Source organism: Nerophis lumbriciformis, linkage group LG11, assembly GCF_033978685.3.
Source record: "Nerophis lumbriciformis linkage group LG11, RoL_Nlum_v2.1, whole genome shotgun sequence".
NCBI classification, from domain to species: Eukaryota; Metazoa; Chordata; class Actinopteri; order Syngnathiformes; family Syngnathidae; genus Nerophis; species Nerophis lumbriciformis.
In genome coordinates, this window is record NC_084558.2 from 19,828,474 (window position 1) to 19,848,327 (window position 19,854).

General features: G+C 41.4%; 1 protein-coding gene across 12 annotated transcripts in view; it reads left to right on the forward strand.

The window, feature by feature from the left end:
* ryr2a (ryanodine receptor 2a (cardiac)) overlaps window positions 1-19,854 on the forward strand; it is a 249,867-nt gene that overhangs the window by 39,334 nt on the left and 190,679 nt on the right. For all 12 annotated transcript variants that reach the window (XR_009815903.2, XM_061967101.1, XM_061967103.1 and 9 more), the window contains 5 exons: window positions 3,023-3,097; window positions 3,217-3,295; window positions 3,585-3,697; window positions 9,528-9,627; window positions 11,736-11,832. Coding sequence is in view for 11 of the 12 variants with exons in the window: in XM_061967101.1 (XP_061823085.1) it covers window positions 3,023-3,097; window positions 3,217-3,295; window positions 3,585-3,697; window positions 9,528-9,627; window positions 11,736-11,832 (464 nt within the window). In the remaining variant the exon portion in view is untranslated. The remainder of the gene's footprint in view (window positions 1-3,022; window positions 3,098-3,216; window positions 3,296-3,584; window positions 3,698-9,527; window positions 9,628-11,735; window positions 11,833-19,854) is intronic.

The following is a 19,854-nucleotide window of genomic DNA, read 5'->3' on the forward strand; positions in this document are numbered from 1 at the left end:
GAGTATAAACTTAATTACGATCTTTCTCTCAAATTGCGATTGCGATTCAATTTGCGATTTTTAGGTTTTATACAGATAAATGTATAAAACTGTGAAAATAACAAGTGAAGAAAGACATGTGACTTTTAGACTGTCAATCAACATATTTTTGTCTCAATGTACCACACATTGGAACAACATGCAATAGTCTACTTTAAAAAAAATATTTGGCTTTATGCAGATAAACCCAGAGCATTTGTCTACATCATGCTCTTGAACTTAAGAAATAATCAATAAAAACTTGACAGTGTTTGTAATGTAATGTAATCATGGTATATAATAATGCAACTACCTATTTAAAAGGATGTACACTTTTATTTCTCATTACTGTAGAATTGTTTACCATTGTTCTGTATTTGGAAGGTAAGTAACTTTTAGTTATCCTAAATAACAAAAAGAACACATTACGAAGTCAATTTCTTGTGTTACATACTTGGCCAATAGAGATGATTCTGATAAATAAACAGAAAAACATTAAAATGGACTCTTCTTTCTGTAAGCAAAAATTTAACTAAAATGAATATTAAACATCTTATAGTGCATTTTTGCCCCCATTTTGGTGAGCTCATGTTGCCCATCGGGTTTGAAGCTTAAATATTCCCACAACTGTTTTTTGTTAGTTTACAGAACTTCTCACTAGCGAGTTGCGAGGCTGTCTGCCTGTGCTTCCTGTGTGTATAAAGCTGGCGTTCTCGCTCGCTGACCATCGAGACAAAGATTGTGAATGTCTGAAATAAGGAATCACTGCTTTCAGTTAATTCTATTGTTAAATAAGGCGCTCATAGCGATGCACAGAGTGAGACCTTGTTCTCCCTGTTTGAACAACAGGCACTTTTGATCGGATAGGAAGCAAAGGGTGCGATGCTCAACAATTCTGATTGGCGAACATGTCAGTCACTCAAACGCCGGTGACAGCGGAGAAGAAAAAAACCTGCGCCTCTTCCAGTTAGGATACTGCACTAATCAAAACCTTGATGTCGATTCAATGTGGATTAATCATGCAGCCGTACTTTCAAACACAATAAACTATGATTTTTCGTTAGGTTTTTTTAACTATTGTAATTGGAATGTCTATAACTTTTAATTATCCTAAATAAGTCAACAAACAAATAAAATGACACGTCAATAAATATTGCACATCTTGAAGTATAGCTTTTCCCCATTTGGAAAAACTGGGTGGGGTGGTTTGTTTTGTTGTCTTTTTTTGTTACCATCCCTTTCCAACAAAACAGGCATACTTGCTCATTCGTCCGTATTGATGGACTCATCTTGCTCATTTGTTTGAAGCTGAAATACTCCTACACAAGACATTTGGCTTCGCAATCATCTTTTTTCCTCCTGATTTTTACCTTGCGGTGCATGACAAGCGAGACATCTGTCCGTGTGCATCCTGTGTGTAATCAATTAATCAATTAATCAGTCAAAGTTTACTTACATAGCCCTTAATCACAAATGTCTCAAAGGGCTGCACAAGCCACAACGACTTCCTCGGCTCTGATCCCACATCAGCTCTTTGCAAGCTATCTGCCCACCGAGACAAAGACAAAGATTGTGGATGACTTACACGAGATTCACTCCGTTCATTTAATTCTGCTCTTGAATAAACACGCTCAGGTGCTGAGATTGAACATTTTGCACCCTATTTGAGAGTGTTCATAAACATTATATAGATTCACCGGTCACAACATTAGATACACCTGCCCACTCTCCGATCAATGCAGATATGCATGAACAATGCTACTTTTACCAACATTTATGTCACTTCGGTGTCATTATACACATGCCAAGATGAGATAAAAATAATTCTTTGTTCCAGGGGGTCTTAACCTTTTTGACCTCGGGGCCCAACTTTTCCACGACAGAGGGGCCTGGGACCCACTCAAATATCAACACTGAATTTGTAATTTTACTTATTGATGATTTTAATCATGTTCAACGTATATATCTAACCTACTTACAGTTTACAACTTTGTCAAGTGATATGAAACCATGTGTTAATCACAAAGATTATTATTAATTTAACACATAAACCTTAGGCTTAGGTCATAATGTTCTCTATGTTTTTAGCTCCAGACTTCTTCTGTTTGTGTGATACTGTTATTACTACCACAAGTGGTGGAAAAGTGTATTACAACTGAGTACCGCTGCGGCCCATACGGACCACAGCTGAGAAACAGATATTTTTTGGCGGCCCTCTAGGGGGCGCTCGTGGCCAATGGGCCCACAATTGGCCCCTACTGCTTCATTCTATGTCTTTCTTCTGTTTCCTCAAACCAATTACTAATGTTGCTGTTCTTTTCCGTCTTAGTTTAGTGGCTAATTCAATTGATTAGTGGCCCAGTGCCGTGTAAAATGTTGTGGACTAATAAACACAAAATTACTTGTTCTGTTGACATTGGAGTAGGCAGGAATCCAGTAGAAGAGAATAAATAACTTTCAGTGGCAGTCTTAGGAGTAGGAGGCCGCCATGGCCGACACAGTATGTACAATGAGGACCACATAAGTATGTCCGTCAATCTGCAATGTCACAAATGGCCTACTTTTAAAAAAAGACTCAAAAACTCGGCTTTCATAAGCATCCAAAACGTTGTGCAAGTTCACGTCCAAATGCATAAACCTTATAATTTGATGCTATGTTGTTTTACACAAGTAGCCAACATTGTAACATCTATCAGTCAGAAAAGAGGAAAATCATCATAGGTCGTCCCCTTTAATTGTTTTGGCGCTTCCCAGAGAACACTCACCTCACAATTTGAAAACTCCTTACCTTCGTGAAAATTCCTTTGTTTTGTGGCTGCTAGTCAACATCAGTCAGCTCCATCTCATAACTTTATCACATTTTACCATTTCAATTTTTCATGGTTGTCACAAATGGTGATTTGATTGTCAAAACTTCTATTTTAGTGCTTTGAATGTTCTGAAATATTTGACAACATTTAACTTTTTTTTTCATCTCTCCCTTTTATGAATATCATTTCCTCAGACGGTCCAAGGGGGTGGCCATCGCACTTTACTATATGGGCATGCTGTCCTTCTCCGTCACTCTTACAGTGGAATGGTCTGTATGCACAAACACAGTTTACAGTTACAGTTCACATTTTTCCAGTACCTTTTAAAATGTTCAAAGGTGTTCTATATGAACACATGTTTTGATTGCGATATTGTTCCTCTTCACAGTACTTGTGCTGTCTATCTACCTCCCGCTCCTCCACAGACAAGCTAGCTTTTGATGTGGGGCTGCAGAAAGACACCACGGGTATTTATAGAACATCTCTAAATGTTTTATCAAATACAAAATCAATGTCTTTATCTCGGATCCTATGAAATGTGCTCAGTTTTCTTTCAACCGCCTTCGTTTTTTAGTTATACAAAGATATACAGTATGATAGGCAGGTTCTGTAGGTGATAAGTAATGGCATGTTTCCACAGTGTCTTTGAAAACATAAATAAAAAACATTTTGAAATATATTACTTTTCACTGTAATTACTGTGTCTGTGCGTGCGTGCGCGTGTGTGTGTGTGTTTGTGTGTGTCTGCATGCGTAGGTGAAGCATGCTGGTGGACCATTCATCCAGCATCAAAGCAACGTTCCGAGGGAGAGAAGGTCAGGGTGGGAGATGATCTCATCCTTGTCAGCATCTCATCTGAGAGATATCTGGTAAATAGTTTCATATTGTGCATGTATTCGAAAAATGGGACACATTGTTTTTACTGAAGGCAGGCCATTCAAGCGCTCGCTCTTCTCTGTTCCCGGTGTTTTATATTTTGTAATAAAACAGAAGAGGTTATTTGATAGGTTGAACAACAGTATACAAAATACACATTTGTTGCCTTACTGATTGCATAAGTTTACACCCTTACAATACCACGGACAGTCCATCTTGTTGTGACAGTGCCGACAGAAACTAAATAATATAAGAGCGCACCCCAATATAATCTGCAGCCGCCAAATTTTTGGACAAATGTTATTTTGTACATACATTGGCCGTACAAGTCTGTAAGCCGCACGTGTGCACATTGTATCATGAAATATTTACACCGGTGCTTGTATTCATTTATAAATTTAGGAAAAGTTAGTGCCTGTAACATGACATACTGTAGCCTACTGTATAGGTCATTGAGCGCGGTCTTCTTTCTCCGCCTCCTTTGTGGTGCGGTGGTCCGGCATTTATGGGCCTGTTAGTGGTGTCGGATTTCATTTCCGTGTGGCAGTCGTTTTCTTTTTTGACAGCACGGTCGATTGGCTTCCACTTTGGGGCTGCGTTGAAGGTGAGCACTAAGGACCTGATCTACCAAAGGTTTGCGTTTAATAAAACACTTGCAAAATTGATAGCACATGCAAAGCTGATCTACTACATTTGAGCGTTGCGGATTGTGTCTTTTAAATGAGCAAAATAAGGGGCGCAATCAATTTAGCACATCTGTCTTCATGAATATGCAGAATGTAAAGTAGGGAAGAGATTCCACATTCCTGGGTGGATCTTGCGTGAGAGGAAGAGGGTGGTTAATTATATTGCAATGCAGTCTACTGAAATGATGGAAAGCGCCATTCCACATAGCAACTGAAGCTGTGGTCAAAGTTGCAATTGCCATAAAGAACATTCTAAAGTGGATAGTGCATTAGTCACGTGTCAGGTAAACCACAACGAATGGGGCCATATGAATCACCTTCCTTCTGTATGCTGATTATCAGAACGCTCACAGTACTGGAAGGATAAAAAATGCAAATAAAATTAATCAACACTGAAATACTGAATTATACCTGTTAAGTGCGTACGTCTAGAAAGGACGTGCAAACTGGCAGTTGCGCAGAAATGGCTGTGAGAAAGGAGTTGTTCATTCTGCATCTCTGTCCTACGTATGCTTGTCAACATATATGGACAGTCCAAAATAAAAATATTAGACATATCGTCTATTCAGCAATATCCTTTTATAATTTTATAGCTGCTTTTGGTCTTTTTATTGACATGTTATTTTGTACATATGAACAAAAACTTTTTGCAATATGCATGTTCACCCGCATGCTAAGCGGTAGTGCCGGTATCTTTTTATTGAATGCGCCTTCAGCGTGGTAAAGTGAGTTCCGTTGTAGATGCACTGCAGGGCTGCTTCTAAAATGCCCATAAAAAGTGTCACTGTATATATATATATATATATATATATATATATATATATATATATATCTCTGAGCTGCCACCTTAACGTGGTAGAGGAGTTTGCGTGTCCCAATGATCCTAGGAGCTATGTTGTCCGGGGCTTCTATGCCCCCTGGTAGGGTCTCCCAAGACAAACTGGTCCTAGGTGAGGGATCAGACAAAGAGCAGCTCAAAGACCTCTATGAAGAACACAAACAAAGGACCCAGATTTCCCTCGCCCGGACGCGGGTCACCGGGGCCCCCCTCTGGAGCCAGGCCCGGAGTTGGGGCACGATGGCAAGCGCTAAGGGGGCCGGGCCTGTCCCCATGGGGCTCAGCTCGAAGAGGCAAGGTGGGTCCCCCCTCCAATGGACTCACCACCCATGGCAGGGGCCATAGAGGTCGAGTGCAGTGTGAGCTGGGCAGCAGCCGAAGGCAGGGCACATGCCGGTCAGATCCTCGGCTACATAAGCTAGCTCTTGGGACGTGGAACGTCAACTCGCTGGGGGGGAAGGAGCCTGAGCTAGTGCGTGAGGTGGAGAAGTTCCGGCGAGATATAGTCGGACTCACTTCGACGCACAGCAAGGGCTCTGGAACCAGTTCTCTTGAGAGGGGCTGGACTCTCTTCCACTCTGGCCTTGCCAGCAGTGAGAGGCGACGGGCTGGGGTGGCAATTCTTGTTGCACCCCGGTTCAAAGCCTGCACGTTGGAGTTCAACCCAGTGGACGAGAGGGTAGCTTCCCTCCGCCTTCGGGTGGGGGGGACGGGTCCTGACTGTTGTTTGCGCTTACGCAGCTCAGAGTACCCAACCTTTTTGGATTCACTCGAGGAAGTACTGGAGAGTGCTCCCCCGGGTGATTCACTCGTTCTACTGGGGGACTTCAATGCTCATGTTGGCAACGACAGTGAAACCTTGAGAGGCGTGATTGGGAAGAATGGCCACCCGGATCTGAACCCGAGTGGTGTTTTGTTATTGGACTTTTGTGCTCGTCACAGATTGTCCATAACAAATACCATGTTTAAACATAAGGGTGTCCATATGTGCACTTGGCACCCTAGGCCGCAGTTCCATGATCGACTTTGTAGTTGTGTCATCGGATTTGCGGACTCATGTTTTGGACACTCGGGTGAAGAGAGGGGCGGAGCTTTCTACCGATCACCCCCTGGTGATGAGTTGGCTGCGATGGTGGGGGAGGTGCCAGACAGACCTGGCAGGCCCAAACGCATTGTGAGGGTTTGCTGGGAACGCCTGGCAGAGTCTCCTGTCAGAGAGAGTTTCAATTTCCACCTCCGGAAGAACTTTGAACATGTCACGAGGGAGGCGCTGGACATTGAGTCCGAGTGGACGATGTTCCGTACCTCTATATTTTCGAGGCGGCCGATTGGAGCTGTGGCCGCAAGGTGGTTGGTGCTTGTCGTGGCGGTAATCCTAGAACCCGTTGGTGGACACCAGCGGTGAGGGATGCCGTGAAGAAAGAGTCCTATCGGGCTCTTTTGGCTCATAGGACTCCGGAGGCAGCAGACAGGTACCGACAGGCCAAGCGGTGTGCGGCTTCAGCGGTCGCGGAGGCAAAAACTCGGACATGGGAGGAGTTCGGGGAAGCCATGGAAAACGAATTCCGGACGGCTTCGAAGCGATTCTGGATCACCATCCGCCGCCTCTGGAAGGGGAAGCAGTGCAATGTCAACACCGTGTATTGTGGGGATGGTGTTCTGCTGGCCTCGACTGCGGATGTTGTGGATCGGTGGAGGGAATACTTCGAAGACCTCCTCAATCCTACCAGCACGTCTTCCTATGAGGAAGCAGTGCCTGAGGTATTTGTGGTGGACTCTCCTATTTCTGGGGCCGAAGTTGCAGAGGTAGTTAAAAAGCTCGGTGGCAAGGCCCCGGGGTTGGGTAAGACCCGCCCGGAGTTCCTTAAGGCTCAGGATACTATGGGGCTGTCTTGGTTGACAAGACTCTGCAGCATCGCGTGGACATCGGGGGCGGTACCTCTGGATTGGCAGACCGGGGTGGTGGTTCCTCTCTTTAAGAAGGGGAACCGGAGGGTGTGTTCCAACTATCGTGGGATCACACTCCTCAGCCTTCCCGGTAAGGTCTATTCAGGTGTACTGGAGAGGAGGCTACGCCGGATAGTCGAACCTCGGATTCAGGAGGAACAGTGTGGTTTTCGTCCTGGTCATGGAACTGTGGACCAGCTCTATACTCTCGGCAGGGTCCTTGAGGTTGCATGGGAGTTTGCCCAACCAGTCTACATGTGCTTTGTGGACTTGGAGAAGGCATTCGACCGTGTACCCCGGGAAGTCCTGTGGGGAGTGCTCAGAGAGTATGGGGTAATGGACTGTCTTATTGTGGCGGTCCGCTCCCTGTATAATCAGTGTCAGAGCTTGGTCCGCATTGCCAGCAGTAAGTCGGACTCGTTTCCAGTGAGGGTTGGACTCCGCCAAGGCTGCCCTTTGTCACTGATTCTGTTCATAACTTTTATGGACAGAATTTCTAGGCGCAGTCAGGTCGTTGAGGGTATCTGGTTTGGTGGCTGCAGGATTAGGTCTCTGCTATTTGCAGATGATGTGGTCCTGATGGCTTCATCTGGCCAAGATCTTCATCTCTCACTGGATCGGTTCGCAGCCGAGTGTGAAGCGACTAAGATGGGAATCAGCCAGTCCAAGTCCGAGTCCATGGTTCTCGCCCGGAAAAGGGTGGAGTGCCATCTCCGGGTTGGGGAGGAGATCTTGCCCCAAGTGGAGGAGTTCAAGTACCTCGGAGTCTTGTTCACGAGTGGGGGAAGAGTGGATCGTGAGATCGACAGGCGGATCGGTGCGGCGTCTTCAGTAATGCAGACGCTGTATTGATCCGTTGTGGTGAAGAAGGAGCTGAGCCGGAAGGCAAAACTCTCAATTTACCGGTCGATCTACGTTCCCATCCTCACCTATGGTCATGAGCTTTGGGTCATGACCGAAAGGAAAGGACAAGATCACGGGTACAAGCGGTCGAAATGAGTTTCCTCCGCCAGGTGGCGGGGCTCTCCCTTAGAGATAGGGTGAGAAGCTCTGTCATCCGGGAGGAGCTCAAAGTAAAGCCGCTGCTCCTCCACATCGAGAGGAGCCAGATGAGGTGGTTCGGGCATCTGGTCAGGATGCCACCCGAACGCCTCCCTAGGGAGGTGTGTCGGGCACGTCCGACCGGTAGGAGGCCACGGGGAAGACCCAGGACACATTGGGAAGACTATCTCTCCCGGCTGGCCTGGGAACGCCTCGGGATCCCCCGGGAGGAGCTGGACGAAGTGGCTGGGGAGAGGGAAGTCTGGGCTTCCCTGCTTAGGCTGCTGCCCCCGCGACCCGACCTCTGGTAAGCGGAAGAAGATGGATGGATATATATATGTATGTATGTATGTATGTATGTACACACAGTATATATCTCAGTGTTGGCGCTAGGATCCAGCGGGAGATAAAAGTGAAGTTTCCATGGACTCAGAAAGACAAAAACAACTCATTTTACTGGAGCATGGCACAGGATGAAGTTAACAAGGTTGACTTTACACTCACCTTAGTGTTTACCATGAAGTCTTTCTTTTGACAGCTCCTTGCGGTAAAGTTGTCCGAGTGCAAACTGAGGCAGTATTTTTGATTAATAAAATTTCCGGTGAATCAAAATGTCAGAAATTATACTGGAAAGTTCATTACTTTGAAGACGACCAATAAAAACGCAGAGAAGGCAGGGTTGGTAAAAAATAAAAAAAAGAATCTGCGTCCCGGGGACACGCAAACTTCCGTAAATTTGCGTCGTTTCTGATTTCAATGCGTAAAAAGACACAAAAAGTGCATTAACGTCAACAGTGCATCTGTTGCATGTTTCAAAACATTGCTAAACACCGCAGGTAGGAGGAGCATTATAACAAACATTTTCAGTAAATGAGTGTCTCCATGGTGAAAGCAATGTAGTACAAAAACCTATTTTAAATAAGACAGTCTGCACCACTTATCAATTTGTCACACAGTCTTAGTAGATCCCATGCAACACGCAATTTTATATTTTGCACACGCTGTATTTGGATCTTAATAGATCAGGCACTAAATGGGTGAGTGAATGATTGTGTGAATGCGTTTAATTTAACGTAAACAATTTCGTTGGTCCACCGTGGCCCATTTCATTAGTCTAACGTGTCAAGGCTAAATTTATTGGCGGCATGTGAAGCTTGTGAACCCGGAAAGATCCATAAATTAGCCGCAGCATTGTAGAAAACACAGGGTTCAAAATGTGGGGGAAAAAGTAGCGGTTTGATGTCCGGAAATTTAAATCTAAATATCACACACACATGCACTGCAGTAAACTCAGATGTTTTTGTTTTCCAGCATCTATCCTATGGCAACGGTTGTCTGCATGTCGATGCCGCATTTCAGCAGACACTTTGGAGTGTTGCTCCAGTCTGTTCTGGCAGCGAAGTTGCACAAGGTATAGACACCGTTCTCTTTCATTCTTTGTGTCATTTTCCGTAAGTTTTCTTTGGCAACTTTGGTATATTGTTTTTCTTTTATCACTTCGCTTCCTGTACACTGTTCCATACAACTCGCTCTGCCACAATGATGTAGCAGTAATTACTGCACTTTGCTTTTCAGCATTTGTACAGAACTGTCTTGAATCAATGGGCTGAGACAGACGGGCCCCCTTACAGTATGATGGCTCTGTTTGTGGTTTAATCTGTAAAATATTTTCCTCAGCTCTATGAATAAATTAACTGATGTGTGGTTCAATTAGCTTTCTTTAACGTTTCAATAGTGTAGTCCTAGACATGTTCGAATGGAAAGTCTTTTGTTTTCGTCTGATGTTGTACTACATACTGTATATAAAACTGTGTTGAATTGAAATGATCTAAAGTGCGGACAAATTACTCTGTATTAGACAACGATCAACAAATATAAAAGGATGTTTTGAATAGATCTTAATGATGATCCAAGAAGCCATTGGACAAAAACTAAATAAGTTTTATAATTTCTATGTAGTCATGCTTTGCCCTATGTACGGCAACAGCTCCAGACGGCAGACAGAGTTAACAATGTTCAGGAAGGGTATCTCAGAAACAGCATTGAAGGTTTTGTCAGAGAAAAGAGAGGAAAAGGCATGAGTAGAAAGGTAGCAGGGCTTCCTGTTTGATGCAGAAAACGTGGAGGAATTATTTGCATTTCTGTCAAAGGGGATTGAAAGTTGAGAAAATGTAGTCACCCGAGGAAGCGGCCACGTCATGCCTGCCTGCAGTCATGAAGAGGCTGATACCAGACTAAGAGACCCAAATATGTGTAGAAAAGCAAATAAAACATCTATTTTTAATTGTAGTATTTCTCAATGTCATTAGGGAAATTTGACTTTATTACATGAACGGTCATTTTATTGGGATGGTTATTTTTTACATTTTAACCGAGACGAGTACCAAATCGCTGCAGAGAGGTGGCGACTTGTCCAGGGTGTACCCTTCCTTCCGCCCGATTGTAGCTGAGATAGGCTCCAGCGCCCCCCGCGACCCCAAAGGGAATAAGCGGTAGGAAATGGATGGATGGATGGAGTACCAAATCGGTATTTTGAAAGTTGGTGCCAGTGTGCATAGACGGTGCCCAAATCACTTCTTAAAAAAGTGGAAAATATACAGATTCTGTCAAAAGAAAAACAATGTATTTTTACTTTTAATGGAATTGTGTGGTATTTTAGGTTGAGTATAAATTATTAAATTATTTAAATATAACGATAAGTTAAAAAAAAAGAAGAAAAAAAAGTCATAATTATTGCAGACATACATAACATAATAAAACAACTTGCTTGTGTTGTAATGTTGATGCCTATAATTCCGGGGGTTCGTAAATGCAACCTTGCTCATTGATGCATAATAAGGAAGTTCTGTGTTGTTGTTGTGGCTACTGGCTAAAGCTGCAGAGCTAGCGGTGTTATCAGGGCTGCTGTTGGCCTGTTAAGTTGGGCAATACCGATTAAAAAGACTGTGTGGTTCTTTTATCAAGCTACTTTACTTACAAAATGATACATGAACAATATCACTTTTATCACATTTATTTAGCACTGAAATAAGGCACTGATAGCATTGTCTTTTTTCAGAGTGGTTTCTACTGTTTACGTTGGCACCGGACCAGGTTTTGGTACCCGTCCTTTGTCTTTTAAACTGATGCCTATTTCAAAGTGCATTATCCATGTCATGATTCATACTATAATTGTCCTCTTGCGGCAACACTTACCAAATTACTGTAATACATTTCAGAATGAACAAAGTGGTATTGGTAGATGCTTATTTCGAACATGCAATTTCACATTCCATCATGTCTGTAAAGGAGTAGGAAGAAGCACAGCTTATTTAACTTACCCCCTTTCCGTTTCATATCAAATTCCAACACATTTGTTCACGTTCCTTTCCGGTCCACAAACATAACAAACCTATAAAATAAACATCCATTAAGTAAAAGTGTAGTAATTGCATCATGCAAACCTGACTTTCCTTTTTTCCCTATATTTGAGTCATTTGTCTTTAACTTTGTTTTGTCATCCACAACACCTTTCTGAAGGTTTTCTAATAGGTGGGGATGTCCTGCGCCTCCTTCATGGTCACATGGACGAGTGTCTAACCGTTCCATCGGGGGAGCATGGAGAGGAGCAGCGGAGGTAATTCATACAAATACTGTTGTGAATTACACATGGCCTCATGTATAAGTGTTTATGACAATTCATTAAAATAATATTTGTTACTGTATCCCACCTGAGGGGAAATTACTATAGATTCATGGTGGTCTGTCGGCTGCTGCCTTAAGTATGTTTTTCACTGAACAGAGGTCACAGTTTTATATGAATCACTGAAATATGTATGTTTGTAACTGTACTTCAGATCTCAATTTTGAAGGTTTGAAAGTTTACATTTTTCCTCATGGTGACTTTCAAAGGACAGTTAGCATTTGAGTTTTGTTTGAACAGCAGCTGTAGTGAGCATTGCAGGTGGCGCTACTCTCGGGTTACAGTAAATTGTTTTATTGATCTTCAATCGTCCCTTTGGCCCAGAGCCCATTATCTCTCTTACATTGTTTGACCAACTGCGAGGATGTGTAGGCTCTTTATGTTGTCACATATCTTTCAATCGTACATCTAGCCGCACCATTCTTTTTGGATAGAATGGATGGGCTAATTTTTCAAAACTGTTTTTTTTTTACTTGCAGTATTTGATGCTTATTGTGTAAGTACTGTAGACCAGGGGTCTCCAAGTTTCATCACTATGAGAGCGACTTTGACAAAAACAAAGCAGAAGTGAGCTATTGTGTTTAGTCTTACAAAAACAGATCCCAACTTAGGGCCTAATTTACTAATAACTAAATAACTTGCGGTAAACAGCGTGTACAATCTATAAAATAGCTATTACTGGGCGTGTTGCGTGCGATTTATTAACACTGCTTGTGCAATTAAAAAGTGGTGCACCTTATTTAAATAAGGAATTTGTGTGTACTATACAGGGATTCACCATGGAGACTCTCATTTACTGCACATTGTTTTCATTCTCCTGCCAGCTGTGTTTTGCTATATTTTCAAAAATGCAGGAGACATTTACCGCTTTTTATAGGCATTTTAGAAGCAGTTCTGCAGTGCATTTTCAAAGGAACCCACTTTTGTTTTTACCGCCAAATTTGCACTCATTGGAGAGAGGCTGCACGTATTCCCTTAAGATGCAAAAAATGCATACTTAAAGCCATTTCTTTCATAGAATAAATATTTTAATACATATTCTGTGTGGAAAAAACGAAAGTCAATGAAAAAATACTAAAGGACATTGTCTATTGAACTTGTTTTAATCAGCCCCTTAAGTCCTCTTACAGCTATAAAATTATAAAATGATGTTAATGATTAGACAATTTGTATAATATTTTTTATTCCTGACCGTCCAAAATGTTGACACATATCAGACGGAGGATTCTCGTCTGTCCATCGTCTGTCTTTTCAGCGCGATCACTGATTCTGGTGCCGTGTGTGGAACTGTCAGATAGCACAACCTTCTGACACATGCTAAATAAAACACTAAATAGTGCTCCCAAAACAGTGATGAGTGTTGATAAATCACATTGCACGTGCTAAATAATTATATTTGTGTTTTCCCTTCCTAGTATTGTGTGCGTATTGATGGTCAGCATATACAGTATTTTGCATAATAATGAAGACAGACGCAAAATGGATTGCACGCCTTATTCTGTTCACCTAACAAACGCAATCCACTTTGCACACTTAGATCAGCTTTGTGTGTGCTATTAAGTTTGCACATTTTTTAGTACAGGTAAACATTTAGTAAATCAGGCTCATAGTGTGGTTATTGTCTTTATGTGGTAATAATTATTACATTTGTAATAAATATAGGCTGAATCGAACAGTTATAGAAATACTAAGGGTCAAAAAAAAATTATTTTACATTTTGGTGAGCTACTCAAAATTAGGTGGCAAGCTACTGGTAGTTCAAGAGCATGTGCTGTCGATATTGAGCTGATTCACCAACATGTCCGTGACATTGTTTCTCTTTGAATGGATTCTTAAAAAAACTAAACTAAGATAATGGTGAGTTCTCTAGAATGTCTCACCTCTACCCAACTGTGACAGAGTGGCTCCATCACATTGTGCCATCTGTTCCTAATTACCATAGGTAGCGCCCCCTGTTTGGGTCTTTCACAGTATGTACATATACAAGCACTGAGTAAAGTAGTGAGTGTTGTCAATTTTGAAAGAAATCAAATGTCAAAGGATAAAATGAATAGATGTTCTGAATCACTGACAGTATGGGCTGGTGCATATTGGGAATGGTGGCTTCATCTTACGGCGAGGGTAAGTATATTTTTATCATAGCTGTCACACAAAATGTTAATATTAATTAAATTTTGTCTGTAGTTAACTCGTAATAATAGTTTAAAATGTTAATAATAATCAAGTTTTGTCCGTAGGTAACTTGTAATTAATCACGATAGAAGTTATTTATCTTTAAGAAGTGTACATTAAACAGAATTTTTTTTAATACTACCAACATAGGATTGGACAATCTGTTAGCTTTATGCAATTTTTTGTTTAATAAACATTATGCTTTTTAAACAACTCAACACAAAATGGACATAAACACTTTACACACACACACACACACACACACACACACACACACACACACACACACACACACACACACACACACACACACACACACACACACACACACACACACCAGAAACACTTTCACACACTTACTCTATCTCTCACACAAACATACTGTCTTCCACATGCTTACCGCTTATGATGCAAGCTCACTTAAAAAACACACCCATCATAAATGACAATGAAAAATAAAACCTGCAATGCACCAGTACCGTCTTCAGCTCAGCTGAGTGTGTAACCACGTTAGCGAAGTGCCTCCTCTGTCTTCATGACAGTCAAAGCATGCGACTATTGCCAGCAGCACTTTGTCTTCCACAATATTCATGGGTTGCAATATTAAAGCTGTGGCAACCTATTCAGCAATTGCTGTTGAAAGTATGTTGGTTGTGTAGTTGTCCATTGTAAACTGTCCGGCGTGATCTGCTTTTGTCGTAGTGGAGGAGTGTCCTTTGCATCAGCTAGCTGCTCATAGCTAATAAGTGGTTCCACTTACTCGAGTGATAACAACTCACAGCAACGGTAGACGGAAAAAACTTTGGCCTTGTAAGAGCAACCTGCCAGGGCTTCGAAGTTAAACTTGCAATTTAATATACATTTTTCATTGTCCATTTCTGCTCACTATTTATGGCTCAACCGGAACGGAGCTGCCTTCCCCCCAGTACGTATAGACTGAGGGTCACACAGGACGCATGCACCTCACGTATCGTTAAAGCAAATTTTTGTTAACTCATTATTATCGTGTTAACTTTGACAACCCTTAAATAGATAATGCAGTCATCTGTTCAAAGCAAATTTCCAAAATTTTGTGAAAGCTAGATACATTAAGGCTAGCTAATTTTAGAGACATAAATGAGTTGCAATTCATTCCACTGAGTAAAATGTGTCTCAGAGCTTTTCAACAACATGGCTTACTTGAGCTTTGATATTATTTGTTTTATTTTTGGGTAAAGATAACACATTAAACTCCAGAGGACTAGCGAGATCGGGTATTTTTTAGTACCAAACTGTCGGTACAGGTGTCGACATCGCGCTGTCGACAGCAGGTTGTTACAAACTTACTTATACACTTAAGGTGCCGCAGCTACAATGCATAATAGGGGACACAGATAAGGTCAGATAATCCACCTCGATTTACAAACTTAATTGGTTCTTGAGTGTAAACCGAGAAGTTTGAATAGTGAAGCCGAGTTCCCCATAAAAATCAATGTAAACATGAATAATTGGTTCTGGCCTCGACCAAAGTCCCTATTTTGGCTCAACAATCTCTTTTTTTATCCAAGCAACACAACAACATTACAGCAAACTTAAATGTCAACACACAAACAAACACAAAAGTTTTGATGGTGCGCTCCAAAACGCACCATCAAATGTGCCACAATGTGACTATTAAAAAACACAAAAAAAGAAAATAATTTCACCTTGTGTTTGTGAATATTTGTGGCATTGTTGTTCGGAGTGATAAACATGCGGTGGCTCCACGCAGTCACAGCTAATGTTGGCACAAACTAGCAGTGTAAGGGGATCCTTCATCAGTTTGTGTCTTGGTAGTGCCTTCTCCTACGCCGTATTAAAGATCCGCTTTGGCATCTTTTCCGGTCTCATCACAATTAAAGATTTGCTACGGAACAAAGCCCCCTTTGCTGATAAAATCGTAAAACTGAAGGTGCCATACACCGAAGGCTAACTTTTTAAAATGCTTGCTCAAAGCGGTTGTTTTGAAACTTAAAGCTATACAGCGAGACAGAGTTTGGACACATTTAAAGCATTTTGATCACACAAATATATCTCGTAACAGCTCTGACCTTTCGCATGGTACGACAAATGTGGTAATAAATTCATCAGAAGTGCAGCTCACTATTACCGTAAATACTCTACAATGGTATGGTATTTTTTTTAATTTTTTTTTTGTCATAAAAAAATACAATCATGTGTGCTTACGGACTGTATCCCTGCAGACTGTATTGATCTATATTGATATATAATGTAGGAACCAGAAATATTAACAACAGAAAGAAACAATCCTTTTGTGCGAATGAGTGTAATTGGGGGAGGGAGGCTTTTTGGGTTGGTGCACTAATTGTAAGTGTATCTTGTGTTTTTTATGTTGATTTAATAAAAATAAAAAAGTTTTTAATTTTTTTATTTTATTTCTTGTGCGGCCCGGTACCAATCGATCCACGGACCGGTACCGGGCCGCGGCCCGGTGGTTGGGGACCACTAATCTCGACCACAAGGCATTTTAAATGTAGATTAAAAACATCATATATCCCCTTTAAACAAGTAATATTTGAGGTGTTTGTATACATTCGGACTTGCATATATAATGTTGACCATGTTTTAATTATAGAAAACTCAAAAACATAAAAAAAAATACTGTTTAATACCACTGAGGATACATAGTGCATTATATTATCCTTCCACACTAAAAATGAGCGTTTCGAATTAATAAACAAGTTCCCAAAATGATATATGACATTCCAACAGATGTATGTGTATGTACTGTAAACTTCTGATTTGTACTGAATGCTGCATTCTTAAGACTAAAAGTGTGACTAAAGAATTTGTTCTTTAAAAGGATTGATAAATGAGGCCTATTACTGTATATGCTGCTTGCTTCTATGTCAACAAAGTTGTTTCTGAAAATATGTGTGAAACAAAAGACAAGCGGCACTCCCATCTCCAAAGGAAGAGAGCTTCTGAGGCAGAAAGATTTTGAAGAGAATCAAACAGGGGAGCGTTTAGTAAGAAAGCTTTTGGGAACAGTAGTAAGTAGTAAGGTGCCGCTGAACTCTGCGGAGGAGGACTTTAATAATTATAGTTTTAATGTTTTATCATTAGGGATAATCATGTGGGTTAATAATGCCAGTGAGAGCAAGAGCTCAGGTTTTCTTTAAATGAATGAATCATCAAGATGTTATATTCTAGCGGTGAATGAATGCAGTTGGTATATGCTATGTACTGTAGTTGGCTCAAAAAGGCACAGTAAAACATAGAATTAGAAAATGTAAATTCTTAGAGCTTGTTGTGCATATTTTATGAGCCTTTCATTTTATTCATGATTCATTATTTTTATTTTTCAAACTTTTCAGCTCAGCTCCGATAGCAGGTCTAAAAACTGCTGTAAACAAACATAAGTTACACTTATAATGTTAACTGATATACTTTATGTTGATTTAAAAGTTTTACTTTACAAAGTTGGAAAATATATCAGTGTATGTTTTGTCATATCTACATTATGAAAAATACACTTAATCTTAGACATAGTGTGAGTATGCACTAACAATAACTGAACATTACAAAATCACTGCCTATCATTTGGTAAAAGATCCATCTTGCAGATGCGGTTGTCATAGCTAGAGTAGAACAAAAACTGTTCGATCTCAATAAGCAGACAGACAAGTGTAATAAAAATTGTCTCTTTAATGACAATTCACAAACTATGCCAACTGGGCATAAAACCACCAACCAAAGACTACTGATGCAAATAGAAAAAAGGAAAACAAAAATAGCAACAAGAGGGTAAAAATGCTGACCAAAAAAATAATAAACGAGCATAGGTAACGACACAAGAACAAAAAACTGGCTTGGAGAAAACTAGACAGACGGGAAAGCGACTGGGGGACAGAATCAACATAAAGTACTTTTACCTTTAGGTACCTTTAGGGACAAGCTAGAAGTCCAAGACAAGATGAGAAGCAAGAAACGCGTTGGTGTCTACAAATAGCAATCAACCAGTGCCTTCTTGCCGTTGCAGGCGTGTGCAAATTAATCTGCCAATCAATTACACCTGTGACAACATAATTCCGCTTAGCTCAGGGAATGCTGACGTCTACAAAAATGCGAAAAAAACAAGGAACGAGCAAGGTGTAAATAAATAAAAACCAATGACAGATGAAAAAACTAAGAACACAGACAAGAAGAGAACTGAGCAACACACTAGTCCCTCCGCACAGCATGAACATTGGTAAGTTGATTGACCAACAAGCTGGTGGCAGTGTTGAACAGCAATGGGACACATCATCAGTGGTGTTTCCTGCAGTCATTGTGTGTTTAACGCAGCAGCGTTAAAACAATTGATCTGCCCTCTTGGTCTGTAGCCACCTTGTGGCTTTCTCTGCGGCTTTAGTTGCAGATCCGGTTGCCTTCCCACTGAGGCCCAGCAGCTGAGGGCCTGCCCTACAAACCCAGCACTCTTCCATTAGCTACTGACACTTGACACGCTTCCTCGTGTTGGCCTCCGCCAGGTCACTGTTAGTTCCAGTATGACCATCTGCGGGGTGAAGTCTGATCTGATCCTTGCTGGGAACTTGAGCTGTTTGCCAAGATCCACTTCCTGTTGCCAGTCATCAGCAGGTAAGGAAGCCAGACTTTGCTGGTAACATGTTGGGCTTCTCTCAGGCTCTGTGGAACATGATGGTCTTTGGCTTGTGGTGGACTTTGATGATGTCTCTTTGGCTATGCTCTCAGCAACTGACCCGAGCACCTGGTAGCATCCGTCTCCAAATGCTTTCAGGCAACTGCTGAGAAGGTGTTCCAGGGATGGCTATGTTTGTCCCTCAGTAGCTTCCTCCGGGTGTTGTTAAGCTCGGCTAGCTTCTGTTTTTCTTCTTCACTAGCGACAAGCCATCTTTGGCCGTTTCATAGACTTCCAAGTTCTTAGCGTAGTTTGTGAATTTGGGTGGTCCTTGTGTAGTGGGACTATATGTTTTTGCTTTCAATGTTGCCAAACCCTTTTGGATACATAGTTGACGTTGCTCAGTCCCTCCAAGCAGGAGAGCCTTTGAACCCCTACGAAACAGCCCACAGTGGCCAACTATGCAGGGTTGTTACAGTTTGACACTGACGTGAGCCAGATCTTGGATACGACAGCCAAGAAGGAGGTGGACAGGAGCCCCAAGACCAATAACTCCATCTAAGGAAGAAACCATGAACACAATCCAGATCTAATGTAATAGAGGAATGAGAAAACAATGCGTGTTTAGTGAGGGAAATAACCATTTTACAATATTATTACACGTCACACGTTAATTTTCATTTAATTTCAAAGACACAAACAGCCCATAATGACAACTGTACATGCCTCTGCCTTGCATGGCGCAGGACCTGGTTTCGATTAAGGTGAGCATTAGAGGCCTCCGCCATAAATACTAAATCAAAACCATTAATGTGATTGACTCGCTGTGGCAACCCCTGACAAGAAAAAGCCTATGACTTTAGAAAAAATAACTAAATACTAATACTTTGCTGTTGTTTGTGTGTGATAAGTGCTGGATGCCCAAGCTACATAATCCTTAGTACTTGGTCAAGAAGCATCCCCAAATTATAATGTTTCCACCACCTTGTTTAGCAGTGGTTGAGAGTCGTTGAGAGAAGAGTTGAGAAAACCTAGCAATGATGTTTGAAGACTTACTTTAATCAGTACTATTGCTCATAGACCTTAAATTAGTAATATTAGTGTTTTTAAACGGCCTCGCTTGTTCTGGATGTCCGTTTTCGATTGCACAGTTTACAGTTTTT